Source organism: Bombina bombina, chromosome 3, assembly GCF_027579735.1.
Source record: "Bombina bombina isolate aBomBom1 chromosome 3, aBomBom1.pri, whole genome shotgun sequence".
NCBI lineage: Eukaryota > Metazoa > Chordata > Amphibia > Anura > Bombinatoridae > Bombina > Bombina bombina.
In genome coordinates, this window is record NC_069501.1 from 471,171,283 (window position 1) to 471,199,027 (window position 27,745).

General features: G+C 37.5%; 1 protein-coding gene across 1 annotated transcript in view; it reads left to right on the forward strand.

Annotated features, from left to right (window-relative positions):
* Window positions 1–1,960: 1,960 nt before the first annotated feature.
* Window positions 1,961–27,745, forward strand: part of GNAI3 (G protein subunit alpha i3) — a 154,796-nt gene continuing 129,011 nt past the window's right edge. The window contains exon 1 of the mRNA XM_053706767.1: window positions 1,961–2,230. Within this exon, the coding sequence (XP_053562742.1) occupies window positions 2,113–2,230 (118 nt within the window). The 5' untranslated portion in view covers window positions 1,961–2,112. The remainder of the gene's footprint in view (window positions 2,231–27,745) is intronic.

Genomic DNA, 27,745 nt, shown 5'->3' on the forward strand with positions numbered 1-27,745 from the left:
CCCGACATGAAACTATTAATATTTTACATTCCAATATTCTTCACATAGAAAAATAAGTTATATTTATTCATGCATACATATTTCTACATATATACAGTATATATAGGCATATGTATTTATAAATACATAGAGCATATTTTGCTATGTGCAGAACATTAGAATGTGAAATATTTACAGTAAATACACAGTATAACACTTTATGAAATATGAATATTGTATAAATATACATTAACCCCTTAACGACCAGCGATGTGAAGGATAGACATAAACATTACCTTATTTGTCCTCGAAAAAATAAGCAATTTCAAAAGTGTACAAAGTAAAAATCATAATCAAAGTTTGCTTTAAAAGTAATATGAATGATAATTAGGAATTTTAATTCCTTCACTCCCATACAAAATTAAAAAGAGTCCATCTATAAGAGATCCAAAACAAAATGGCATCTTGTTCCATTACACAAGAAAATGCATCACATCCTGTGGGGTTCATCAGATTTATCTTGTGATTCAACATGTTCCAGAGTTAGACAACTCAACCCATTAATTACGTTTTCTTACGACTTTAATTGTCCCAAAGGTACATAATATTTTGTAGTTAAAAAGAGTTATTGTTTAATACAGTGAGGGCCGACTTCCTAATACATGGGGCTAATGTTTTAGAAGCCTCAAGAGCTGTAGATAAATCTATGGTTATTTTACACAAAAAATATATTTCCTATAAGTGTTCAGTGGCAAAGGGACAGATTTAGTTAAAGGGACATGAAACCCAATTGCTTTCTTTCGTTATTCACATAGAGAATACAATAAAAAAAAAAAAATTCCAATTTACTTATATTATCAGATTTGCATCATTCCCATTGTATTATTTGTTAAAGAGATATCTAGATAGGTAGCATGCACATGCCTGAAACACATGATAGGAAATAGTGCTGCCATCGAATGCTCTTGCTAATGTATAACATTGTTGCAAAACTGCTGCCATATATTGCTGCAGACACGTTCACGCTTCTAAGCTTACCTCACTGCTTTTTTCAACAAAGGATAACAAATAAACAAAGAAAATTTGATATTAGGAGTAAATGGAAAAGTTGTTTAAAATTGAATGTTCTATCTGAATTATGAAATAAAAAATTTGGGTTTTATGTCCCTTTCAGGAAAAGTAAAGTCAAACTGAAACTTTCATGGTTCAGATTAAGAATGCAATTTTAAATAACTTTCCAGTTTACTTCTATTATCTAATTTGCTTTTTCTCTATGTATTTTTTGTTGTTAAAAAGAATACCTTGGTAGGCTCAGGAGCAGAAATGCACTACCGGGAACTAGCTTCTAATTGGTGGCTGGCTGCACATATATTCCTCTAGTCATTGGCTCACCAAATGTGCTCAGCTAACTGCTGCACATAGTGCATTGCTGCTCTTTCAACAAAGGATACGAAGAAAATGAAGTAAGTTTGGCAATAGATGTAAAATGTAAAGCTGCTTAAAATTGTATGCTCTTAATCATGAAAGAAAAGTCTGGGGTTTCATGTCCCTTTAAACAGGGTACCTATATGTTCTTCCTTCCAAAGTGCTCTTTTGTATTGTGAAAACCTTGTTTTGCTCACCCACTATCTATATTGCTACATGATCTGAACCAACCTAGGTATGTTTTTCATTAAATTATATCAAGAGAACAAAGGAAATCAGATAAGTGAAAATGGAAAGTTGTTTAAAATGTAATGCTCTATCTGAGAATGTGAAAGATTAATTTTGACTTTTTCGTGCCTTTAAAGATTACAACAAAGTCACACAGCGCTAAACAATGACTGTGTTGTATAGCTCCCTCTCAAAACCAAACGTTCGTCTGTATTCATTGACCTCGCTCTCTGTACTCCATTCGAAACTACAATACCCAGAAATGCTTGCAATTGTCTACACGTCATTTCCGTACACTTAGTTTACTAGGCTACTTTCTACTCTCCAGACAGACCGGAAGTGGATGTGAATAGTGGTTGTCTAGAGGAAGCGGGGCGAGGCAGTTAGTACAGCTAACACCGGGTACAGAAGGCAGAAGAGACCCCGCAAAGGGGATTGAGGAGTGTCCGGTGCTGTTCTCGGCCTCACACCGGCTCCACCATGGGGTGTACACTTAGCGCCGAGGATAAGGCGGCGGCCGAGAGGAGTAAAATGATCGACAAAAACCTGCGTGAAGACCGTGAAAAATCATCCAAGGAGGTCAAACTATTGCTACTAGGTGAGAAGAACTGATTGGAGAGATGATCTGGGAATTACGGTGTTATTGGGGATCTGTGAGATGGGAAAACAATGAGTGATGCCAGGGAGACTAGAAAACAGGGTGCAAGAAGTAACTGGGAAGTGATGCTGGGCAGAAACAATCGGTTGTCAGATTGCAGATATTTGTGCTTCGAAAAAGAGTTACTGGTAAAATGGATACAAAACTGCGTTGGTAAAAAAAAGAAAAAAAGTTTTTAAATGCTATTGGGAATGAACATAGAGTTTAGAAATCACTGTCGTCTACAAAATGCTGCTACTCAGTAAATGAGATTTAAATGTGGAAATCGAGATAATATTGAGACCATATTTTGAAAATCAGTGGCAGAGATTGCTATTAGAGGGGTATTAAAGTCAGATACATTGTTGACTGAAAATCAGTGAAATTGGGAGTTGAGAGAGAAACATTGAAGGAATAATTTAAGGGGGATGATAAATCTGTAAATAAAAGTATTATATATTATATACATTTGGGATAGGATATAGCTGAGGTTGTTGTGGAAGAGATTAAACATTACATAGAGTTGGAGAAGGGTCCAGGGTAACTTACAGCACCAATCCTGTCCTCCTGAGCATCACATTATTTTCCATTTATGCCTTAGGCCTCACATTTCCTCTATTAGATTTTACAAGATATCAGTACAAATTATTCCACTTCCTAACACTCACGTTGGATTGTACACTTGTTTACTCAACAAAAGAGTTAAAAGCACTGCACAGTTTATTTTTGCATTTGATTGACACAAATGCAAAGTTTGGGAGGGGTATTGTTTTCCTTAACAATGGTAGAACAATCTGGTGATCGATGAGCAGGTAGAAGATAAAGTCAGGAAGTCAGTGGGGGGATAATATGATATTGGTTGCACTAGGAAGAAATAAAAAGAAAAATCTGTAAAAAAAAAAAAAAAAAAAAAAAAAAATGGAAATAAGAAAGGAAAATAAGTAGTTGAGAAATTAGGCTGTGAGAGTAAGGTAGAAAAACAGAGAAACTGTTACTGTCTGGTATTAAATGGAATAGAGGTGTAAAATATCAGTTTTGGGAAAGAAAACTCACTATTGGTGCCTGTAAATATTTGAAGGTGTGGGGAATAGATCCTGGAAATCATTACATTGAAAGATGAAAGTTTAAAACAATGAAAGTATTAGTTTTGTATGAAGCCAATCAAGTAGAACTGGGTCTGGAGGAAAAAAATAATAATAATAAAACATAAAATTAGGAGTAATCAGAAGGGGGGGGGATCAAGGAGACTGTAAACCAATAATGGATACATATAGTGATGCGCACTGGAATCCAGTGAGTGGTAGAAATTTGCTTCTTGCATTGGATGTCATGGGGGTCTGGAGATTGGGAACCCAGACTGTATGCCAGTGTGGTGTAGAGAAGACACCAAGCACAAGAATATTCAGTCAAGGGTGAATAAAAGAAACTAGTAATGGTTGAAGCAGGGCATGCAATGGATGCGAGTTAGGGGGTGGAAATGGTGCACAAGTAGATGGCAGTGAGAGTTGGAGACTTGGCACATAATGAAGTTGATATTGGGTTTGAGATGGGGAATACCGGAAGGGGTGGAGATCAGCACACTTGTTGGATTCCATTGAGGGGTGCAAATGCAGGAAACCATTAGTAATTACTATTCGACATAGTGTGAGGGACACACTGTACAAATCACTGGAAGATGTGGTGTAAACATAATTTGTAATTTGCAAGCTTTTGTTAAATGCTTGTCTACTAACCTAGTGGGTCTACACATAGTATCCTAACATGGATACATTTTCACACTGTAAACTGTGAAGTACTAGTTTAACTGATTAAAATATCACGTTCCCATGTAATTTTTTGTTCATTAGAAATTCATTGTAGAGCCACAGTATGGGTGAAATATATATAATATACAAACAGTTTAGTGCAATCTATGAGATGGGATTATTGATTGTAATGATGACAATTTGGCACCATAAAGCAATACTTTAGTTTATCACGTTTGTTTATATGTTCTGTTTGCTGGAATTGTCATAAAGCAGATAGTTACTGTGATATAAAGGAGGGGGCATTGATCTGTGTATGAGACTATTCTTTTTAATCATGCAGGATTTGAAAACTTTACATTGTGGGGATATTAACAATATGAGATTGTCATATAAAATGTTTAATTATGTGTAGTTAAAATTTGCAATATACTTTCATTATTTATTTTGACTCCTTTTCCTGTAATTTCACTCTGAAAATTGTTGGTTCTAAATTCTACTGGGCTTTCTATAAAGTTAGAGCGCTGCTCTTTATCTGTTACCCCTGCTGAAGGGACAGATACAAAACACAATAAAAGAGTGTCCCCAAACAGGGCTTTGCGGAACATTAAATAATCTAAAAGGGATTCCACACAGCTTTGTTTACACCAAAATAGATAAATAGAAAACTAGTTAAAACATGGTGGCGCCCATTACTTTATAGGAACTAAACCTTTACTCTTATATTTACAATATTTAAAGGACCACTGAACCCACATTTTTTCTTTCGTGATTCAGATAAAGCATGGAATTAAAGCCGCTTTCTAATTTACTCCTATTATCAAATTGTCTTCATTCTCTTGGTATCTTTATTTGAAATGCAAGAATGTAAGTTTAGATGCCGGCCCATTTTTGGTGAACAACCTGGGTTGTTCTTGCTGATTGGTGGATAAATTCATCAACCATAACAAAAGTGCTGTCCAGAGTCTAAACCCAAAAAAAATCTTAGATTTTTAGAAAATTGATAATAGGAGTAAATTAGAAAGTTGCTTACAATTGCATGCTTTATCTGAATGACGAAAGAAAAAATTTGGGTTCAGTGTCCCTTTAAACAACTAATCTAATTGTAAAAAGGCATCTACATATTATTCTAAGGATAATGTTTGCTTTTGAATACATCATTATGTGTAGCATGTATTTACTGTCTAACATTTTTTTTGACTTAATTGCAAAACAATAACTAATGTTGTTTTGTTTATATCCTGTTAAGACCCAAATCGGGAAGTGCACTTTCTGCCCGAATGGTTCCCTGTCTAAGAAACCACAAAACTCTTGCCTTGGCAGACCAACCAAACCAAAGACATGACGTTTTTCCTTGTGTGATTATTTCTTTCTATTTTAGAAAGAGAAGTCGGGTAGTTTTTTTTTTTTTTAATTTAAAAAAGGAACATTTATTTGAACAGATGGTGTCCAATGAAGATCAGGAAGGAAGAGTTGCATGAAATATTCTTGTCATGTTGCGTCAATACAAACCACAGCTGACTCTTCCTAAGTTCGTGTTAACACCCTGGTAGGAAGTTTTATGCATTGTGCTTTAGCGGCCTCACACAATAGACAAGGATTTAAGTAATCTTTCCATACAGATGTTAAAGACATTTGCTACCCGCTGTTTCTTTTTTTTTTTTTTCTTTTTTCTTTTTTTTTAAATCTATTTGACATTGGATAAAATCTTCATAGTCCTCTAACCAAGTCCTACTTAAAGGGACAGTATATATCAATTTTCATTTAACTGCATATAAAGATTAATATGCACAGATGCTGATATAAAAATCCTGCATAAAACCTTTTAAAAACTTACTCAGAATCTAAAAATGTAGCACTGTTAATGAGGTTAGGCCAGGACACCCACTGAAAGGGGCTTAGAGCAGACCCTCCCCACTCCCCTGTATATGAAAAGACCCATTATACAAACGGAAGCAATCTGAAGTATGTAGACATCTGTATACATCTAAAACTTTGGGGCTTTACTAGGAGTCTAAAAATCAGCACAATGTTATTTAAAAATAAGCAAAATCTATACATTTTTACAAAAACATCCCCAGATGGAGAATTTATTAATGGATCATCTACAAAACATTTATGCAAAGAAAAATCTAGTGTACAATGTCCCTTTAAAGGTACATTAAAGTAAAAAAAAAAATCTATAAAATAAACATGCACTTGTGCACTATGATTTTCTCCATGATTCAGCAAGAACATGCAGTTTTAACAACTTTCCAAGTTATTTCTGTTATCAAATGTTGGTATCTTTTGCTGAAGGAGCAGTAAATGCGTTATTGGGAATTATCGTAAAAAACAAACCCCATTGCGTGAACCAATGACAAGATGCATACTGGTATAGCTACCAATCGGCTGCTTGCTCCCAGTAGTGCATTGTTGCTCCAGAGCCTGTTTTTTTAACAAAGGATACTAAGTGAACAAAACAAATTTGGTAATAGAAGTAAATTATTTTATCCAAATCATGAAAAACAAATTCTGGGTTTCATATCCCTTAAGTGTTTAAAAAGGGTTTCCATTTGTAATAAAACAATTTGCATTGTTTTGCATTTTATTGACAGATCTCAAGAAAATAGGTGCATGTAGGCACAAGCTTCTACCGGTATATACAATTTTGAATTTTATGTTCCTTTACAAAATGTGTTATTTGGTTGGAACCTAGTTTTTCCATTTCTCTCTTCTGCTGAGGACAGTTAGAGACAAATATTAAACAGACTATAAAATAGAGTATGCAAACAAGGCAATGTGAAATGATTGTTCAAGTAAGTAACACGATTTTTACACAGCCTTGCTTGCACTTTAGTTTACTGTCTGTTTTTTTATCTCTCCATAAATTCCCTAAGTTGGAGAGGGTGGAAAACCTAGGTTCCAACATGGCAGCACCCATTACTATATAGAAATTCAATAGAAAAGATAAATCCAACTATTTTAAATTGCAGAAGGGGGTAAAATAAATAATGAAAGTATATTGAAAATATTTTGTTTTAACATACATACTTTATATTGCAATCTCACACTTTTTAATGTCCCTTTAAATATGTATGTTCAACTAGCCTTTTCTGTCTCTTTAACCTCTTAGCAACCGACGTACTCTGTACGTCGCAAGTTCATTATGAGGTTTCCTATCGCAGCTTTGCCGGAAGCAGCAAAAGTGTGGTAGTACTGCATGCTTCACTTCCGGAGGCATGCAGATATAAGGCGGTCTTGCCCACATCGACAAGCCGTGCACTATAAACAAGCCAGTAATTTGTGCACTACTGGGGCTAGTTGAACTCATCAGGCGATCAAATGACAAGAGGAATATTTGTGCCACTGCTAGTCATCAGCTAGCTCCCAGTAGTGCTTTCCTGTTCTTTAGCTTACCTTGGTATGTTTTGTTAAAGGATACAAAGAAAACAAACCACATTAGATGAGAGAGGTCAAATTGTTTAAAATTGAATGCTCTTTATGAATCATGAGCATTTCATTATGACTTTACTGTCCCTTTAAGGTTGCTAATATGTGTTTCAGTTCCTTTACTACATATCCTCTTCAACTTTTTTTTAAAGGGTATGGGATGTATTGCATTTGATTCTTGTTTTAGCTAAACAAGGGTGTTAGCTGTTTGATAAAAAAGTGAGTTCCTATGGTAATTTAATGTTTTTGTTCTCATGCTTGTTGATGGATTTCCCTGTCAACAAATATACATAAGTGAGTGAGTATACTTACTGCATAATGAGTTATGTACAAACATTCCTTTCTTGTTAGATTTTGTTATAAATATAAACATCTTTACTATCTGTTGTTTAGTCTTTGAGTTTGCTTTGGGTGGGATGGCAGGCTATTCTAAGACCAGCCACAGTTTTGCCAAGAAACCGAAATACAAAAGTGTTGTGCTCCTTGGAAATACACCCTCAAATGTATTTGCCTCTCTACAACATAAAAGCTTACACCAAAATTCAAACACCACCAAATTAAGTCTTCAGAGACATAATATACACAGTTGTCTGCTCTATGGTGTGGTGTTTGAATACTAGCGCACAAGCCCTAATGGCATATCTGCATATGCCACTGTCAATCAACCCTGAACTAAAGTTATGAAGAAGCAGCAGTTGTTTGACTGCTGCTTTTTAAATTGCAGTAATCAGGGCTCAAATAAGCACCTGCAAGGGTTCTAGAGCAAAGTTTGATGCTTCGTACTTGGAGCCCTATGTGTTTAACCGAGGGTTGCCACCTTGGTCATGTTTTCCTGGACGCTTATGAGTTTTACACATGCTTCGGAGTGTGCAGAGAAAAACATGAATAGTGCTGTTCAGTATCTCTATTTTTGTGTTGTCCAGGGTTAAAATTCGTGTTCCTACCTGTATACCCTGCAGCATGTATAACTCATAAGTGTCCAGGAAAACATGGCTGAGGTGGCAACCCGAGTTTAACCCCTTTTTTGCTAGTTTTAATATTGCACTGTATAACTAACACAGAGCAGTTTTCGTACTTTTACGTTCCTTTATTGTAAAGAAAAACTACAGGTACTTGCGTAGATCTAAAAATAAACATTTTAGTTTTTGAAAATGTGTATTTCTAATGGTTGCACAGATACCGATACTAGTATCGGTATTGGTGCCGATACTGAGTATTTCCATGAGTACCTGTACTCGTGAAAATGCACCAATACTTAAAGAGATACCCCCAGATCTTACCCATACGCTCATCTTGTAGCGTTTTTACAAACTGCATGTTCCCATTTCGTTTTAAGATGGAGTGGAGAGTTAACTAAAAAAAAAATCACTTTTGTTCTGCCAATACAAATTGCTGTTTGTATTTTAGTACGTCTGAGAGCAGTGCTCCAAAAGTTGCTACTATACAGCTGGAAGCCTACCTGGGAGAGATCACTGTACCTTGTTCAGACAAACCCCTGAACCACTAGGCAGTTAATAAACTGAGATTTCCAGCTCTGGCTAAAATGGCCCAAAAATATCTTTCTGCCCCATGCAGTAGTGTGGAAGTGTAAGACTGTTCAGCTTAGCGTCAAATGTCCTTACTGATGGCAGAAACAGACATAGTTGAACATGCAGAGATGTTTCTGTTCCTTAAAAATAACTTGTCACAATTTTTGAAAAAGTATTCTAATTGCTAGATTGCCTGTTATACTGCTAGTTCTCATCTTGTACAATTATGCTCAAAACATACTCGGAACATCCTTAACTTATGTAATTCCTATGAACACTCATCTTACAATTATAGGACTAGATTTAGATTACATTTTGATTGGTAAAATCTACCTATGTTCATATATCAATCTCCATAGATTTTAATGTAGTTGGACGTGTTATGAGAGCAATGGTAAAGCTTAACTGTCAAATGTAATCTAGCCCATAGTGTTGTTCCCCATGATTAAACAGTACACTATTATATTTTTTTTTTACTGTATTGCACTTTTGGTTGGTTGTGATTTTGCATTTATTTATTGTTATTAATATTTTATTGTAATATTTTTATTAATAAACAAGTGAAATTTCTTTGAGTTTTTATAACTTTGTGACCACAAGCAAATAAAACTTATTATTTCATAATGTCTTTTGAGTTACAGTTCTTCATAATTATACAGAAGCTATCTTATATCATTAGTCTGTATTGTGCTTGGAAAACTCTCACATGACATCAAAAAAGTATCGGTAATCATTATCGGCGAGTATTTGAAAAAAAGTATCGGTACTTGTACTCGGTCTTAAAAAAATGGTATCGGTGCAACCACTATAAACACTTTCCCTGTTTTTTTTTTGCTTTCTTATTGTCTCCCATTATAAATCTTGCTACACTATAGATTTGTATAATTTGTCTCCTATAGTTTCTGTATGTAACTTGACGATTGCTGCTTTTGTTGTGATATTTATTTAGCTAATTTCATTAGTATTCCAGAGAATCTTCCAAAAGGAATCTATGGGCTTCTTATGTACTAAAATATATTTTGTGCCTTTGATCCTGGTTTATTTAATTGTATGTTGATCTCTGGGAATAAGCAGCCATGATTGCCACAATAAAGAGCCTTACAGGAAGGCTCCCATGTCTGTGTGCAGCTTGCTTTTTGATGCTGTAATGATCCGTACAACAGTATGATCCGCTAGATGTCTGATAGCAGCGGGCATCTCAGCACCAGGGAATTACAATCTTCACATATGTAGAACCGAAAGCTTTCTGTGCCAAATAGATATCTTTGAACCAAGGAAAAGGGAAAGATTAGGAGATGGCTGTGTGCCTGTTATCAATTAACCCAGCAATTTAATGAGGTCAAGCAAGATATGAAATAAAAATACCAGGATGTGCATATATAAAAAAATAGCAGCAGAGATTTATTTGGCTCTCATTAAATGTAGCGTAAAACAGTATATTGCACAAGAGAATTATAAGGACAGAAAAGGGTAAAAATAAAAAGCTAAAGGGACAGTCGACACCAAAATTGTTATTTATTTAAAAAGATAACACCTTTACTACCCATTACCCAGCTTTGACAACCAACATGGTTATATTAAAATACTTTATAACCTTTAAACCACTACATTTCTGCCTGTTTCTAATTCACTAAAGACAGCCCCACGATTACATGCTTTTTTATTAGCTTTTCACAACAGGAGACTGTTAGTTTATGTGGACCATATAGATAACATTGTGCTCACTCCTGTGATGTTGTTTCGGACGCAGCACTAATTTGCAAATTAGTAGATAATAAATAAATAGACTTTATCTCACCCATTCCCCAGCTTTGCACTGCCAACATGGTTATAGTAATATACATTTTACCTCCTGTGATTACCTTGTATCTAAGCCAGTCTACAGATGCTTAGATACAAGGTAAAAAGATACAGAGGTAAAAAGTATATTAATATAACCACGTGGACTGTGCAAAACTGGGGAATGGCCAATAAAGGAATTATCTATCTTTTTAAATAATACAATTTTAGAATTTGACTGTCCCTTTAAGAGTATTATTTTTATTGCACAATTGCTTGCAAATACCTATGCATTGAACACAGTTAGTGGGACATTAAATACTTCTTGCTTTGTGCATAAATTGTGTTTAAAGGAACAGTATACTGTAAAAATGCTTTTTCCATAAATGTATTTTTAATAACTTGTTACACCAGCTGCAGAGTATAAAATGTATAAGAAATTGCATTTTCAGTTTTTTTTGTGTATATGAATTAGCTGGTTTTGTGCTTTTAAACCACAACCTATTAAAGTGAATGTAAATTTTCCAACTACTCAAGGCTCCTAATACTTCTATTACACATGGTGATTTAAACCGTCAACTTTTAAAAATAAATAAATAAATAATTTTTAATATATTTGCTATACTATCTTTGCTCCCTTTTTAGCCACAACTCCTCCCATCAGGCACTTCCTTGTTTTGCAGAGTGTGACGCATAGAGCGGTCCCACCCGCTCTCTACGTATCTCTGAAGCGCGCACCCGTGGAGCCCTTACTTTGCGCATGCGTTTAAAATACAAAATACTTAATGTGCGCAAGCGTGAAAATAGGATTGACTTAGGCTGCGCATGCGTTAACATCCAACCTCAACAAACTTACTTGCAACTGTTTGTTCTGATCCGGAAATTGAATGTTGGTCTTATAGAGCATGCGCGTCTCGTGGATGCACATCGCTTCTGAAGCTGGGTATTAGATGCTAACGCATGCGGAGAATAAGCGCATTACGTTGCAAAAAATGTGTTGAACCGCCCTGGGGGGTAATGTGGATTGGCAATCAATCGCTATTGTCAATCATTTCCAAATAGAGGGACAAATTCGTGGGCGGAGGAATTGCGGCTCTGAAAATGAGATAAAAAGGTATATATTTGGGATTAGCAAGTACACACAAAAAAAATGATGAATTAAGGTCCCCTAAATTGTTGCGAGTGATAATATGGCGATAAGCGACACTGTTGAGTTTACATTCACTTTAAAATAGGTTGAATATCCAGGTAATATCAGATCTCACTATGTTATCACTTTATGTACACACACATGCTTCCTTGTTTTAAATTTGTCTGTAAACCAAAGCTCAATACTTCAAGAGAACAAAGGAAAATGAATAGCCTGCATCCCACTAGGAGTGTCATTTCGTTGGCTGTGTTTACTTATCCTTGTCAATGGCCAAGACTTCATTATATAATATAAACTTTCAGTATAGGTGGGGATAAAAGTAAATTCTGTAACCTAGGTTTTCAAAATCCTGCAAAATCAAAGTAGTTACTTTAGGCAATTTGCTGTATTTTGAAAACCTAGATTACAGAATTTGGTGTTAGTTTTTTTTTTTTTTGTTCTGCTTCTCTAGGAAGTGCTTGAGAAAAACACAATTTATACAGAAAAGCGAGAGGTGTTTAATGTTCTTTTAAAGGACCAGTTTATACAGTAGATTTGCATAATCAATAAATGCATTATAACAAGACAATGCAATAGCACTTAGTCTGAACTTCAAATAAGTAGTAGATTTTTTTTCTCTCTGATAAATTTGTCTATTTCCACTCACCCTGTAGCATGTGACAGCCGTCAGCCAATTACAAATGCATATACGTATATATTCTGTGAATTCTTGCACATGCTCAGTAGGAGCTTGTGACTCAAAAAGTGTAATTATAAAAAGACTGGGCACATTTTGTTAGTAGAAGTAAATTGGAAAGTTGTTAAATGTCATGCTCTATCTGAATCATGAAAGTTTAATTTTGACTTGAGTGTCCCTTTAACGATATGTTTAACCCTTTTGTTGCTACTACTGGCTTGAAAATAACAAGGCTACTGAGCCAGTCTGGGGTGACATATGTGTATAGCTGCCAAGCACTGGCCGTGTTCAGCTCAGGATGACTAGATTTCCAATTAAGAGATTACATTAACTATATATTTAACTCTGGGAGTTTAATGCTGGGAGTTAAATGAACATTGTACCGTAAACTTGGTTTTCCTATTAATGAGTTTCTAATGACTATATACAAGCTGCAGAGTATGAATTATATCGTAAATGGCTCCCTTTAGGGTAAATTTTTGTATATAAAAACAGATTTTTTTTTTTTTATATATAAAAACAAACAATTTATATGGGCTGAGTTTGCAGAAAGAGCAAGCATCCTTATCTGCTTCTACTTACTCAAATGCCACATTATCTTATCTCTTTGTCTATACACAAAGACTGATACTTAGAGCAATTGAAAATTAACAATGTAATATCTGCCACTCCCAACATCACTGGTCTGTTGATGATTCTTGTTTACATAGCTTTTCTTCAGAGAATACAAAATTATTTAAATTTTCAGTGTAGGTGGTGGTTTTAAAAAGACAAAATCTGCTATTTCAAATGACAAACAAAAATAAGTGATGATGCTATATGTAATCAATGTAATACACAACAGCAGGTAAAATTGATATTTAGGAACATATTAACCCCTTAAGGACCAAGGATGTACAGGGTACGTCCTACAAAAAATGTCACTTAAGAACCAAGGACGTACCCTGTACGTCGTCAGGGTTTTCAAGCACTGGAAGTGTGCGCACACTCACACAGTGTGTACGGAGGGAGTGGGGGAGAAGGAGGGTGAATAAAACATTTGTAAAGGAATCGGGGAGGGGGGTAGTGTATTGAGAGGGGCCACTACACTACAGAAAATGGGGTGTGTTAGGGAAAAAAGGTACATTTTTTTTTTTTGTAGACTGGTACTGGCAGACAGCTGCCAGTACCTAAGATGGCGGCCATTAGGTCGAGGGGGGAGGCGGAGAGAGCTGTTGGAAGGGGGGGTGGGTCAGGGAGGTTGGGGGGTAATGGGGGATCCTACACTTATAAAATATATATATATATATATATATATTAAAAAATAATAATAAAAAAAGAGCACCTTTATTTTTATACTGGCAGACTTTCTGCCAGTACTTAAGGGGAGGGAAGGGAGCTGTTTTGGGGAGGTGGTCAGGGGGTGGGATGTCTCTGGTGGGAGGCTGATCTCTACACTAAAGCTAAAATTAACCCTACAAGCTACCTAATTAACCCCTTAACTGCTGGACATTACACGTGGTGCACAGCAGCATTTTATAGCTTTCTAATTACCAAAAAGCAACACCAAAGTCATATATGTCTGCTATTTCTGGACTAAGGGGATCCCAGAGAAGCATTTACAACTATTTGTGGCATGATTGCACAAGCTGTTTGTAAATAATTTCAGTGAGAAACCTAAAGTTTGTGAAAAAGCTAACAATTTTTTTTATTTAAACGCATTTGGCAGTGAAATGGTGGTGGTAAATATACCAAAATGGGACTAGATCAATACTTTATGTTGTCTACTAAAAAAAATAAATAAACATGTCAAGGGGTATTCAGGGATTCCTGACAGATATCAATGTTCCAATGTAACTGCTGTCGCTAATTTTGAAAAAAAGTGATTTGGAAATAGCAAAGTGCTACTTGTACTTATTGCCCTATAACTTGCAAAAAAAGTAAAAAAACATGTAAATATTGGGTATTTTTAAACTCAGGACAAAATTTAGAAACTATTTAGCATGGGTGTTTTTTGGGGGTCAAAGTTAGAAAAGGTGTTATGTTTTTTTATATATATATATATATATATATATATATATATATATATATATATATATATATATATATATATATATATATATATATATATATATATATATATATATATATATTATAGTTAATTATAAGATAAGATGAAAATAATGGTATCTTTAAAAAGTCCATTTAATGGCGAGAAAAACGGTATATAAAATGGAAAAGTGGGCTGGTCACTAAAGGGTTAAAGGAGAGAACTTTACAATGCAATGTCCCTTTACACCGGAAATCCTCAAACTTGGCCCTCTAGCGGTTTTCAAACTACATTTCCCATGATGCTCAGCCAGCTGATATGCTGGCTGAGCATCATGGGAAATGTAGTTCCAAAACCTCTGGAGGGCCAAGTTTTGAGGATGTCCGCTTTACACACACAGGAATAGGCAAGCAAGTTGTACAATAATAAACTTTTCTGATGCATTAGAGCATTTTAATGGAGCAGCTCTGTTCTATTAATTTCAGACAGCTTTATATGACACGTTTGATATCAACAACTTTATTTTATGTTTTTTACATGGGTAAGTTTCTCAAAAAGGTACCAACTGCAGTTGTTCTCAGTTAACGCCAATCAAGGAAATATATGTAGCAGAGTTAGCCTTGTAAAGTTAGTAGACTGCATTATAAGTTCTGAGAGTAAGAATGTTTATATTAAAAAAAAAAAATCTTACTGTGTTTACTGTCCTTCAATTGTCTATTTAAAATGTATTTGTCTATCAGTTGGCCTTCAAAGTTCTGTGTTTAGTTCTTATTCCTCAAATTGAAACAGTGTTTATTTATAAATATATGCTCAATAACATTTAGGAAAAAGGTTAGCCAATAGCCATGCGGGCTATCCTGCTTGGCGCCAGTTGGCACGCACGACAAACGCCACCTCAGCAAATAGCATTCTGCCGTGGGCTGTCTGAGCAGCTCAGTGCGGTGAACGCTTCCAACAAATAAAGAAGCTTTCAGCATGAAGTATTTTATACTTTATGACTGAAAGTCCCCTTTATCTGTTCCAATTGTAAATCCTAGCGTTTCACAAACGTTAGGATTTACAATCATTTTATGAGTGGACTAAAACATTATTCCCTAAGCTGGTGATTTACCTTATTTAGCATATAGATATTTAAGTTATCTAAGTTAGAAATTAAGTCAAGGCTTACTTTGTTAAAAGGCTCCTTACCAAGGAGGAACAAACCCTTTGCATTGAGCTAATAAAGCTAAAATCACACCTTAGTGAAATTGGCAAAATCCTACTTATGCATCCCAGGCACTTCCAAAACCATCTGTGCGCCTCTTCTCCGCTGCAGGCAACATAACCAGGAGCATGTGGACATGTTGACATTTTTACATTTCATTGCAAAATTTCTGGAAGAGTGGCTCTTGGGTTTGTCGAGCCCTGGAACAACAGAATGTTATAAACTGTGATAGTCTACCTCTTTTCAGTTTGTTGTTTTGTTTATGAGAATATGTTCTGATGCTTAAAAATTGGACTTACAGTTTTCTTAATGTAAATTATTTGTTTTTAAGTAAAGTGGTTTGTGAAACGCTAGGATTTACCATTGGAACAAATAAAGGGGACTTTTATTCATGAAGTATAAAATACTTCATTCTAAAAAGCTCCTTTATTTGTTTGCAGCGTTCGCTGTACTGAGCTGCTAAGGCAGCCCACGGCAGAATGCTGTTTGGTTAAGAGGTGACGTTTCTAAACTCTTAGCCAATAGCCGTGCTGGAAATCTGGCTTGGCGCCGTATATTTTAGCCTGGATTTTATACATGTATATTGCAAATATGATGTTTCTATTCGAAGATATAATTCATCTATGTGCGTTTCAATTTTGACCAGAATGTCCCTTTAACTATGGAAGTTTTAATGCTTTCCCCCTCCAACTCCCTGTAGAAAAATACACAAATTATAGATAGCGATTTGTAATAGCACTTTACTGCTTTCTGAACAAAGATTCTATTTAATATCCAGACAAATGGGTACTGTCATGCACAGTAATGTGTATTTATATAGGCCTTACTGTGTGTTATCAGGCGAACACAGAAACAGGCACCGTATTATTACAGGAGCTCTATGTTCTAGAGGCAACTGCAAACCACAACACAGGGTGGGGGTGGGGGGTGCTTACCAAACGTCCTGTTTGATACATGGTGTTTATTATATGAAGTCACTGCTGTGTACTGTAGGTGTTTACAGCAGACTCTAGTAACATATAGATAGGGCTAGATTTATCAAAGCTGATGCGGACAGGGGCGCGTATACAGCTCGCCTGTGGCGGGCGAAATTACCCACAGGTAATCACCATTGCACACGAGTGCAATCCTGTCCCCTGCACGCGGACAGCCAATCACGCGCGAGCAGGAGCTGTCAATCTCCTCGGTTGGACTAGACCGTGGAGATTGAATTTCGCCACTTTAGAGGTGGCGAAGAGGTTAGGGAAGCAGCGGTCTAGTGACCGCTGTTTGTTAAATTACGGTGAGAGAACTTGCAGCCGTAGGGCTTTGATAAATCGAGCCCATAGGCTAAATACATTTTCAACCTACTCTGACCTACCGACAGTTTATATAGATTGTAAGCTTCTGTGACAAGTGACTCCATATCCAGTGTGTATGTTTGGTTCTTTCCTTGTGTTACAATTCACTTCTACTTTTGGTCAGCTTAGGAGCCAGATATCTTAAAGGGACCATACATTCATAGCAAATATCGGCAATTACAGGGACAGAAGTGTCAAAAATACAGTGCTGTAATGTATTAGACCATTTTATTAAAGCGCTATTGCCATTATAGGAATATGCTATAGGGTAGGGTGATAATAAATATATATATATTATCTATCTATCTATCTATCTATCTATCTATCTATCTATCTATCTATCTATCTATCTATCTATCTATCTATCTATCTATCTATCTATCTATCTATCTATCTATCTATCTATCTATCTATCTATCTATCTATCTATCTATCTATCTATCTATCTATCTATCTATCTATCTATCTATCTATCTATCTATCTATCCACACAAAGAGAAGTGCACTCACTGGAACGAACAACCTGCTCAATACCATTGTTAGCCTGTTCTATGGCGATTTACCACCTGGGTGCAACTTCTTTTAGCCCAGTAATGCTTTTCACATCACTTTTTTTTTTTTTTTTAATTAGCAAATAGAAAAGAGAAACAAAAATAACAGTTGAGACACATAATTAAGAGTTAGCAGCCAAATATATACTTTTAAAGCAACATGTGGGTAACAATATAGCAAGAAACATCATATTGTAGCTTAAATTTCTTGTTTAAAAAGTACTTCAAAGGTCTCTTGGGTGGTAATAATGCAATCTTTTGTAGTAGTGTGTCCAACTAAATATGAAATATTCTTGTTCGCTGGTTTTAGCAGTTTTATATAGATTCAAACACACAAACGTAAAACTGATATAGGACTCCAATCTATCATGAAAATGTATGCATTGCCTATTTACATTTAGTAATAAAATCAGTATGTAATCAGCCCAAAATCACTTTCAAAACATGAATATCACAATAATATTTTATCTGAGGTTGCTTAGAAATGTTCAAGCACATACCACATAACACTTAGGGCCTGATTCGCTAAAGCTCTCGGATCTAGGAGGCCCGTCAGGGAAGGTTATAAATGCAATTTACACCTTGAGAACTGTTTCTCCTTAAAATACAGTAGCATTGCATAATCAACAAATGCATATTAAAAAGGGAATCAATCTGCCTATCCTGCTTGTGTGACAATGAAAATATGTTTGCCCTGAACATATACATGCTACGGGCTTTGTATAACACTGTTGTGTATCATAGCTAAGTTCAGGATAAATAATATTAGAGAACAGCACATCTGTCTATGAAAATAGTACTCCCCCCATTTTTATTACAATTTTATTACATGGATCACATATGTGACTATATTAGTTCAACGCCTCCTTATAGCAAAGCAAGTTCCATCCTGCCTCTGTGGTAAAGACTGTATAGTATATATGTTTTTATATGGTGTATAATTTTATACTCTAAGTAGTTTTGTATTCTCTCATCAAAGTTTTGTACAATGCAGGTCTAATTTTTGCCCAGTTGCGTGAAAGGTCAGTCATTAACCAACATGTAACCCCCGCAAAAATGTTTCATAATAATAAAATAACACCATAATATAACACTTTGAGATTTTTTTATAAAATGTTTAGTAATAATTGCAACATACATTATTTTTTTTCCCTTTTCATGTAATTTAGCTCCCCTTCTCAGAATTTTGAAATGCACCCTGCTGACTTTTCAAGGCTAAATCTGCTACATATTAGTCCCTAGGTGGCTTAATAAATAAGGCAAATGGTGGCTGGAGTTTAGCTATTGACAAACCTCTGCATTAAACATCTACATTTTTTTTTTTTAAATAAATGTTATATATTCTATAGCAACACAACAAAAGTGTCTTGTAATTATAAGGTGTTTACTGTCCCTTTTTAATCTCCTCTTGCTTTTGGTTAAAAATTGTTCCTTGGCTCTCGATCCCTAGATAGGCCATAAAGCAAAAATCTGTATGTGTGAATTTATTTTAATTCCTATTTAATGGTTTATGAGTAATTGAAAGGGCAGGTTGCTTCCTTACTGTGCACGAAGGGCTTTGTGCATTGTCAGTGGGCTGTAATAATGTACTTGGTGTTTATGCTCCGTTCCTGTTCTGTATGATAATTTAGTGTGCTATCTACTAGCTTATCGCTGCTTGTCAGACACTGAACAAGAGGCATCCAACCTTATTTGTATCTAAGGTAATTAGAGCAGAAGTAATAAAATAAGAAAGCAGAGGAAGATGTAGCATAAAGTGGACTTTTAAACAAATGATCTTGTGACCTTTATCTGTGTGTATATATAATATACACATATTTGTGTGTGTATTTAAAGGGACACTGAACCAAAATGTTTTCTTTCGTGATTCAGATAGAGCATGAAATTTTAAGCAGCTTTCTAATATACTCCTATTATCAAATTGTCTTCATTCTCTTGGTATCTTTATTTGAAATGCAAGAATGTAAGTTTAGATGCCGGCCCATTTTTTGGGCTGTCCTTGTTGATTAATCTGGGTTGTCCTTGTTGATTAATGGATAAATTCATCCACCAATAAGAATGTGCTGTCCAGAGTACTGAACCAAAAAAAAGCATAGGTGTCTTCTTTTTCAAATAAAGATAGCAAGAGAACGAAGTACAATTGATAATAGGAGTAAATTAGAAAGTTGCTTAAAATTGCATGCTCTATCTGAATCACAAAAGAAAAAAATTGGGTTCAGTGTCCCTTTAAATAAAAGGGATGTGCATAGTAAGGATCCGAATGTGGAAGTAAGGAACTTCTCATTCCCTTTCGTATATTATCATAACCAGATTGATTCCTGTAAAAAGTCCCCACTCTAAGATCTGTGCAAATCCCCACAACCTTTTTAATATGTTCACTACCTGGCTAAAATGTAAACCAATATTAAGCTGATAGTAAAAAATAAATGTTTTATTGTACATATTGTGTGTGTGCTTTTTAAACCCTTAACCGTTATGCCCTTAAAGTGATTGTAAATTTAGTGCAATTTGGAATTACCGGGGTATTCCTCATGTCTGTAGCACCGAAATCGCTATTTAAAAAAAAATAAAAAAAAAAAATATTATGTAACAGGTAAGTTTTTTTTTTTTTTTTTTTTTTTTTTTTTATAAATTTTAGATTTTATTTAACAAGCTTTCTCTTGCAAGGTGTATCCAGTCCACGGATTCATCCTTTACTTGTGGGATATTCTCATTCCCTACAGGAAGTAGCAAAGAGAGCACACAGCAAAGCTGTCCATATAGCTCCCCCTCTAGCTCCACCCCCAGTCATTCTCTTTGCTGGCTCTAAGCACTAGGGTCTCTCTCGGGAGTTTAAAGTGAATGTGGTGTTAGAATTGTACTTTTATTATCTTCAATCAAAAGTTTGTTATTTTAAATGGTACCAGCATGTTGTAACTAAAATCCACTGCTTTTCCCACACAGGACTGAGGAGTACCAGAAAACTTCAGTTGAGGGGAACAGTTTGCAGGGTGATCTGCAATAAGGTATGTTCAGTCATTTATTTCTAGACAAGACTGAGATAATGCTAGAAGAGACTGACAATATCCCCATGAGGGGAGGGTAAGCTATGTTCACAGACTTAGTAAGGAATTGAATGCTTACATAATAGGGCTAATTATGCTGGTTGACACTTATTCAGGGCAATCGATTGTTTGGCTAAGGAAAAATCGTTTTGCAAGACACTTTGAAAGCCCTTTTGGTTTTTTTTCTGGGGTTATTACCACATGGCTGTTTTTTAGTCATTTAGGAGTGATTTACTAGGCCTCACAGCTCCGGTGTAGAGTGGGAGGGGCCTAATTGCCTCAGATGCACAGTTAGAATTGCAGAGAAGTTCATGCTGTTTCACATGGAAGGTCCTGCTGATGTTTGAGTGCCTAAAAGAAGCTATATTCCCCCAAATCTGATCCCTAAGGGAAGGTAGGGCCACAGTAAGGCTGTGGCAAGGTGCTGTAGTGATTTAACCAGGTGTTGCCTTTAGGCTTCTCCGGTTTGGGCATTAAGGGGTTAATCGTTTTGAAACTTGGGATGCAATCTTATTAAGGCTTTAGCTACATACTGTGAAAATTTCAGAAAGATTGCTGCATTTTTCACCGTTTTGTAAAATTGTGTGCTCTTTTTATCTCTTAAAGGCACAGTAACGTTTTTTTCAAATTGTGTTTTTTATTTGATTAAAGTGATTCCAAGCCTGTTTGTGTACTCTACTAGTCTGTTAAACATGTCTGACACTAAGGAAAATCCTTGCTCAATGTGTTTAGAAGCCATGGTGGAACCCCCTCTCAGAATGTGTCCCACTTGTACTGATATGTCTATACACTTTAAAGATCATTTTGTTGCACTTAAGAATGTGGCCCAAGATGATTCTCAGACTGAAGGTAACGAGGGTAGCCCGTCTGCCTCTCCCCAAGTGTCACAACCAGTTACGCCCGCGCAAGCGACGCCTAGTACCTCTAGTGCGTCTAACCCTTTTACATTACAATACTTAGCGGCAGTCATGGATAATTCTCTTACAGCCTTCTTATCTAAACTGCCCGTGTTACCTGCAAAGCGTGATAGCTCAGTTTTTAAGAACAGATTATGAGCATTCTGACGCTTTGGTAGCCGTATCCGATATACCCTCACAACGCTCTGAAGTGGGAGCGAGGGATTTGATGTCTGAGGGAGAAGTCTCTGATTCAGGAAGGGTTCCTCCCCAGACAGATTCAGATACATTGGCTTTAAATTTAAACTAGAACACCTCCGTGTTTTACTTAGGGAGGTATTAGCTACTCTGGATGACTGTGACCCTTTGGTGATCCCAGAGAAATTGTGTAAAATGGACAAGTACCTAGAGGTCCCTGTTTACACGGATGCGTTTCCGGTCTCTAAGAGGATTGCGGATATCGTTACTAGGGAGTGGGATAGGCCAGGTGTCCCTTTTGTCCCCCCCTCCTTTTTTTAAGAAAATGTTCCCCATATCTGACCCCATGCGGGACTCGTGGCAGACGGTCCCTAAGGTGTAGGGGGCTGTTTCTACACTAGCTAAACGCTCAACCATACCAATTGAAGACAGTTGTGCTTTTAAAGACCCTATGGATAAAAAAATTAGAGGGTTTACTTAAGAAAATTTTTGTTCAACAAGGTTTTCTTCTCCAACCTATTGCCTGCATTATTCCTGTAACTACTGCAGCTGCTTTCTGGTTTGAGGCGCTGGAAGACTCTCTCCAGATGGAGGCCTCATATGAGGAAATTCTTGATAGAATTAAGGCTCTAAAGCTAGCTAATTCTTTTATCACTGGCGCCGCTTTTCAAATAGCTAAGTTAGCGGTGAAAAATTCAGGTTTCGCCATTTTGGCGCGCAGGGCGATATGGCTAAAGTCCTGGTCGGCCGATGTGTTCTCTAAATCCAAGCTTTTGAACATTCCTTTCAAAGGGAAGACCCTATTCGGGCCTGAATTGAAAGAGATTATTTCAGATATAACCGGGGGAAAAGGCCATGCTCTCCCTCAGGACAAAGCCTTTAAAACAAAGAACAAAGCTAATTTTCGTTCCTTTTGCAATTTCCGGAACGGCCCTGCTTCATCCTCTCCGGCTGCAAAACAAGAGGGTAACGCTTCACAGCCCAAGGCAAACTGGAAACCTTACCAGGGCTGGAATAAGGGTAAACAGGCCAAAAAGCCTGCAGCTGCCACCAAGACAGCATGAAGGGGTAGCCCCCGATCCGGGACCGGATCTAGTAGGGGGCAGACTCTCTCTCTTCGCTCAGGCCTGGGCAAGAGATGTACACGATCCTTGGGCATTAGAGATTGTAGCCCAGGGATACCTTCTAGAATTCAAGGACTCTTCTCCAAGGGGAAGGTTCCACATTTCTCGTCTGTCTACAGATCAGACAAAGAAAGAGGCGTTTTTACGCAGTGTAGAAGATCTACATACAATGGGAGTAATCCACCCAGTTCCAATTGCAGAACAAGGACTGGGGTTTTATTCAAACCTGTTTGTGGTTCCCAAAAAAAGAAGGAACTTTCAGACCAATCCTGGATCTCAATCATTCAAGATGGAGACCATACGGACAATCTTACCAATGATCCAGGAGGGTCAATATATGACTACCGTGGATCTAAAGGATGCGTATCTGCACATTCCTATCCACAAAGATCATCACCAGTTTCTCAGGTTCGCCTTTCTGGACAGGCATTATCAGTTTGTGGCTCTTCCTTTCGGGTTGGCCACTGCTCCCAGAATTTTCACAAAGGTGCTAGGGTCCCTCCTGACGGTTCTAAGACCGCTGGGCATAGCAGTGGCGCCTTACCTAGACGACATCTTAATTCAGGCGTCAACTTTCCAAAGAATCAAGTCTCACACAGAGATTGTATTGGCCTTTCGGAGGTCTCACGGGTGGAAGGTGAACATCAAAAAGAGTTCTCTCTCCCCCCTCACAAGAGTTCCATTCCTAGGAACCCTGATAGACTCGGTAGAAATGAAAATATTTCTGACGGAGGTCAGAAAGCTAAAACTCTTAACTACTTGCCGAGCTCTTTATTCCATTCCTCGGCCATCTGTGGCTCAGTGCATGGAGACAATCGGACTAATTGTTGCGGCAATGGACATAGTCCCTTTTGCTCGGATACACCTCAGACCACTGCAACTATGCATGCTCAAACAGTGGAATGGGGATTATGCAGATTTGTCTCCTCAAATTCAGTTGGACCAGGAGACCAGAGATTCTCTTCTCTGGTGGTTGTCTTAGGATCACCTGTCTCAAGGAATATGTTTCCGCAGGCCAGAGTGGATCATCGTAACGACCGACGCCAGTCTGTTAGGCTGGGGTGCGGTCTGGGACTCCCTGAAAGCTCAGGGCTTATGGTCTCGGGAAGAAACTCTTCTCCCGATAAACATTCTGGAACTGAGGGCGATATTCAACGCTCTTCAGGCATGGCCTCAACTAGCGGCGGCCAAATTCATCAGATTTCAGTCGGACAACATCATGACTGTAGCTTACGTCAATCATCAGGGGGGAACAAAGAGTTCCCTAGCGATGACGGAAGTAACCAAAATAATCAGGTGGGCGGAGGATTACTCCTGCCATCTCTCAGCAATTCACATCCCAGGAGTAGACAACTGGGAGGCGGATTTTCTAAGTCGTCAGACTTTTCACCCGGGGGAGTGGGAACTCCACCCGGAGGTATTTGCCCAGCTGACTCAGTTATGGGGCACCCCAGAGTTGGATCTGATGGCGTCCTGTCAGAACACCAAACTTCCTCTCTATGGGTCCAGGTCCCGGGATCCCAAGGCGGTATTGATAGATGCTCTAGCAGCGCCTTGGTCCTTCAATCTAGCTTATGTTTTTCCACCGTTTCCTCTCCTCCCGCGTCTGGTTGCCAGAATCAAGCAGGAGAAGGCTTTGGTGATTCTGATAGCGCCTGCGTGGCCACGCAGGACTTGGTATGCAGACCTAGTGGACATGTCATCTGTCCCACCATGGACACTGCCAATGAGGCAGGATCTTCTAATACAAGTTCCGTTCAAGCATCCAAATTTAGTTTCTCTACGTCTGACTGCTTGGAGATTGAACGCTTAATTCTATCAAAGCGTGGGTTCTCTGAGTCAGTTATAGATACTCTGATCCAGGCTAGAAAGCCTGTCACCAGGAAAATCTACCATAAGATATGGCGGAAATATCTTTGTTGGTGTGAATCCAAGGGTTACTCATGGAGTAAGATTAGGATTCCCAGGATATTGTCTTTTCTCCAAGAAGGACTGGAGAAAGGATTGTCAGCTAGTTGCTTAAAAGGACAAATATCTGCTTTGTCTATCCTGTTACACAAGCGTCTGGCAGAGGTACCAGACGTTCAAGCCTTTGCTCAGGCTTTAGTCAGAATCAAGCCTGTCTATAAACCTGTGGCTCCGCCATGGAGTTTGAATCTAGTTCTTTCAGTTCTTCAAGGGGTTCCGTTTGAACTTTTACATTCCATAGACATTAAGTTGTTATCTTGGAAAGTTTTGTTTTTGATAGCTATCTCTTCTGCTCGAAGAGTTTCAGAATTATCTGCCTTACAGTGTGATTCACCTTACCTGGTGTTCCACGCAGATAAGGTAGTTTTGCGTACCAAGCCTGGTTTTCTTCCTAAAGTTGTTTCTAACAAGAATATTAACCAGGAAATAGTTGTTCCTTCTCTGTGTCCTAATCCATCTTCGAAGAAGGAACGTCTATTACACAATCTTGATGTAGTTCGTGCTTTAAAGTTCTATTTACAAGCAACTAAGGATTTCAGACAAAAATCTTCCTTGTTTGTTATCTATTCTGGTAAGAGGAGAGGTCAGAAAGCGACTGCTACCTCTCTTTCCTTTTGGCTGAAAAGCATCATCCGTTTGGCCTATGAGACTACTGGCCAGCAGCCTCCTGAAAGAATTACTACTCATTCTACCAGAGCAGTGGCTTCCACATGGGCTTTCAAAAATGAGGCTTCTGTTGAACAGATTTGTAAGGCAGCGACTTGGTCTTAACTGCATACTTTTGCCAAATTTTACAAATTCAATACTTTTGCTTCTTCGGTGGCTATTTTTGGGAGAAAGGTTTTGCAAGCAGTGTTGCCTTCCGTTTAAGGTACCTGTCTTGTTCCCTCCCTTCATACATGTCCTAAAGCTTTGGTATTGGTATCCCACAAGTAAGGATGAATCCGTGGACTGGATACACCTTGCAAGAGAAAACAGAATTTCTCCAACATAGGTGTGTCCGGTCCACGGCGTCATCCTTACTTGTGGGATATTCTCTTCCCCAACAGGAAATGGCAAAGAGCCCAGCAAAGCTGGTCACATGATCCCTCCTAGGCTCCGCCTTCCCCAGTCATTCTCTTTGCCGTTGTACAGGCAACATCTCCACGGAGATGGCTTAGAGTTTTTTGGTGTTTAACTGTAGTTTTTATTATTCAATCAAGAGTTTGTTATTTTAAAATAGTGCTGGTATGTACTATTTACTCTGAAACAGAAAAGAGATGAAGATTTCTGTTTGTAAGAGGAAAATGATTTTAGCAACCGTTACTAAAATCGATGGCTGTTTCCACACAGGACTGTTGAGAGGAATTAACTTCAGTTGGGGGAAACAGTGAGCAGACTTTTGCTGCTTGAGGTATGACACATTTCTAACAAGACGATGTAATGCTGGAAGCTGTCATTTTCCCTATGGGATCCGGTAAGCCATTTTTATTACATAAAGAAAAAAAAGGGCTTCACAAGGGCTTTTAAGACTGTAGACATTTTCTGGGCTAAAACGATTGATATATAAGCATATTTTATACTTCATAGCTTTGAGGAATTATTTTATTCTTGGGAATTATGTAAAATAACCGGCAGGCACTGTATTGGACACCTTATTCTCTAGGGGCTTTCCCTAATCATAGGCAGAGCCTCATTTTCGCGCCTCTATTGCGCACTTGTTTTTGGGAAGCATGACATGCAGATGCATGTGTGAGGAGCTCTGATACATAGAAAAGACTTTCTGAAGGCGTCATTTGGTATCGTATTCCCCTTTGGGCTTGGTTGGGTCTCAGCAAAGCAGATACCAGGGACTGTAAAGGGGTTAAATATAAAAACGGCTCCGGTTCCGTTATTTTAAGGGTTAAAGCTTTCAAATTTGGTGTGCAATACTTTTAAGGCTTTAAGACACTGTGGTGAAATTTTGGTGAATTTTGAACAATTCCTTCATACTTTTTCACATTTGCAGTAATAAAGTGTGTTCAGTTTAAAATTTAAAGTGACAGTAACGGTTTTATTTTAAAACGTTTTTTGTACTTTGTTATCAAGTTTATGCCTGTTTAACATGTCTGAACTACCAGATAGACTGTGTTCTGTATGTGGGGAAGCCAAGGTTCCTTCTCATTTAAATAGATGTGATTTATGTGACACAAAATTTAGAGAAAATGATGCCCAAGATGATTCCTCAAGTGAGGGGAGTAAGCATGGTACTGCATCATCCCCTCCTTCGTCTACACCAGTCTTGCCCACGCAGGAGGCCCCTAGTACATCTAGTGCGCCAATACTCCTTACTATGCAACAATTAACGGCTGTAATGGATAATTCTATCAAAAACATTTTAGCCAAAATGCCCACTTATCAGCGAAAGCGCGACTGCTCTGTTTTAGAAAATACTGAAGAGCATGAGGACGCTGATGATATTGGTTCTGAAGTGCCCCTACACCAGTCTGAGGGGGCCAGGGAGGTTTTGTCTGAGGGAGAAATTTCAGATTCAGGGAAAATTTCTCAACAAGCTGAACCTGATGTGATTACATTTAAATTTAAATTGGAACATCTCCGCGCCCTGCTTAAGGAGGTGTTATCTACTCTGGATGATTGTGAGAATTTGGTCATTCCAGAGAAATTATGTAAAATGGACAAGTTCCTAGAGGTCCCGGGGCCCCCCGAAGCTTTTCCTATACCCAAGCGGGTGGCGGACATTGTAAATAAAGAATGGGAAAGGCCCGGCATACCTTTCGTCCCTCCCCCTATATTTAAGAAATTGTTTCCTATGGTCGACCCCAGAAAGGACTT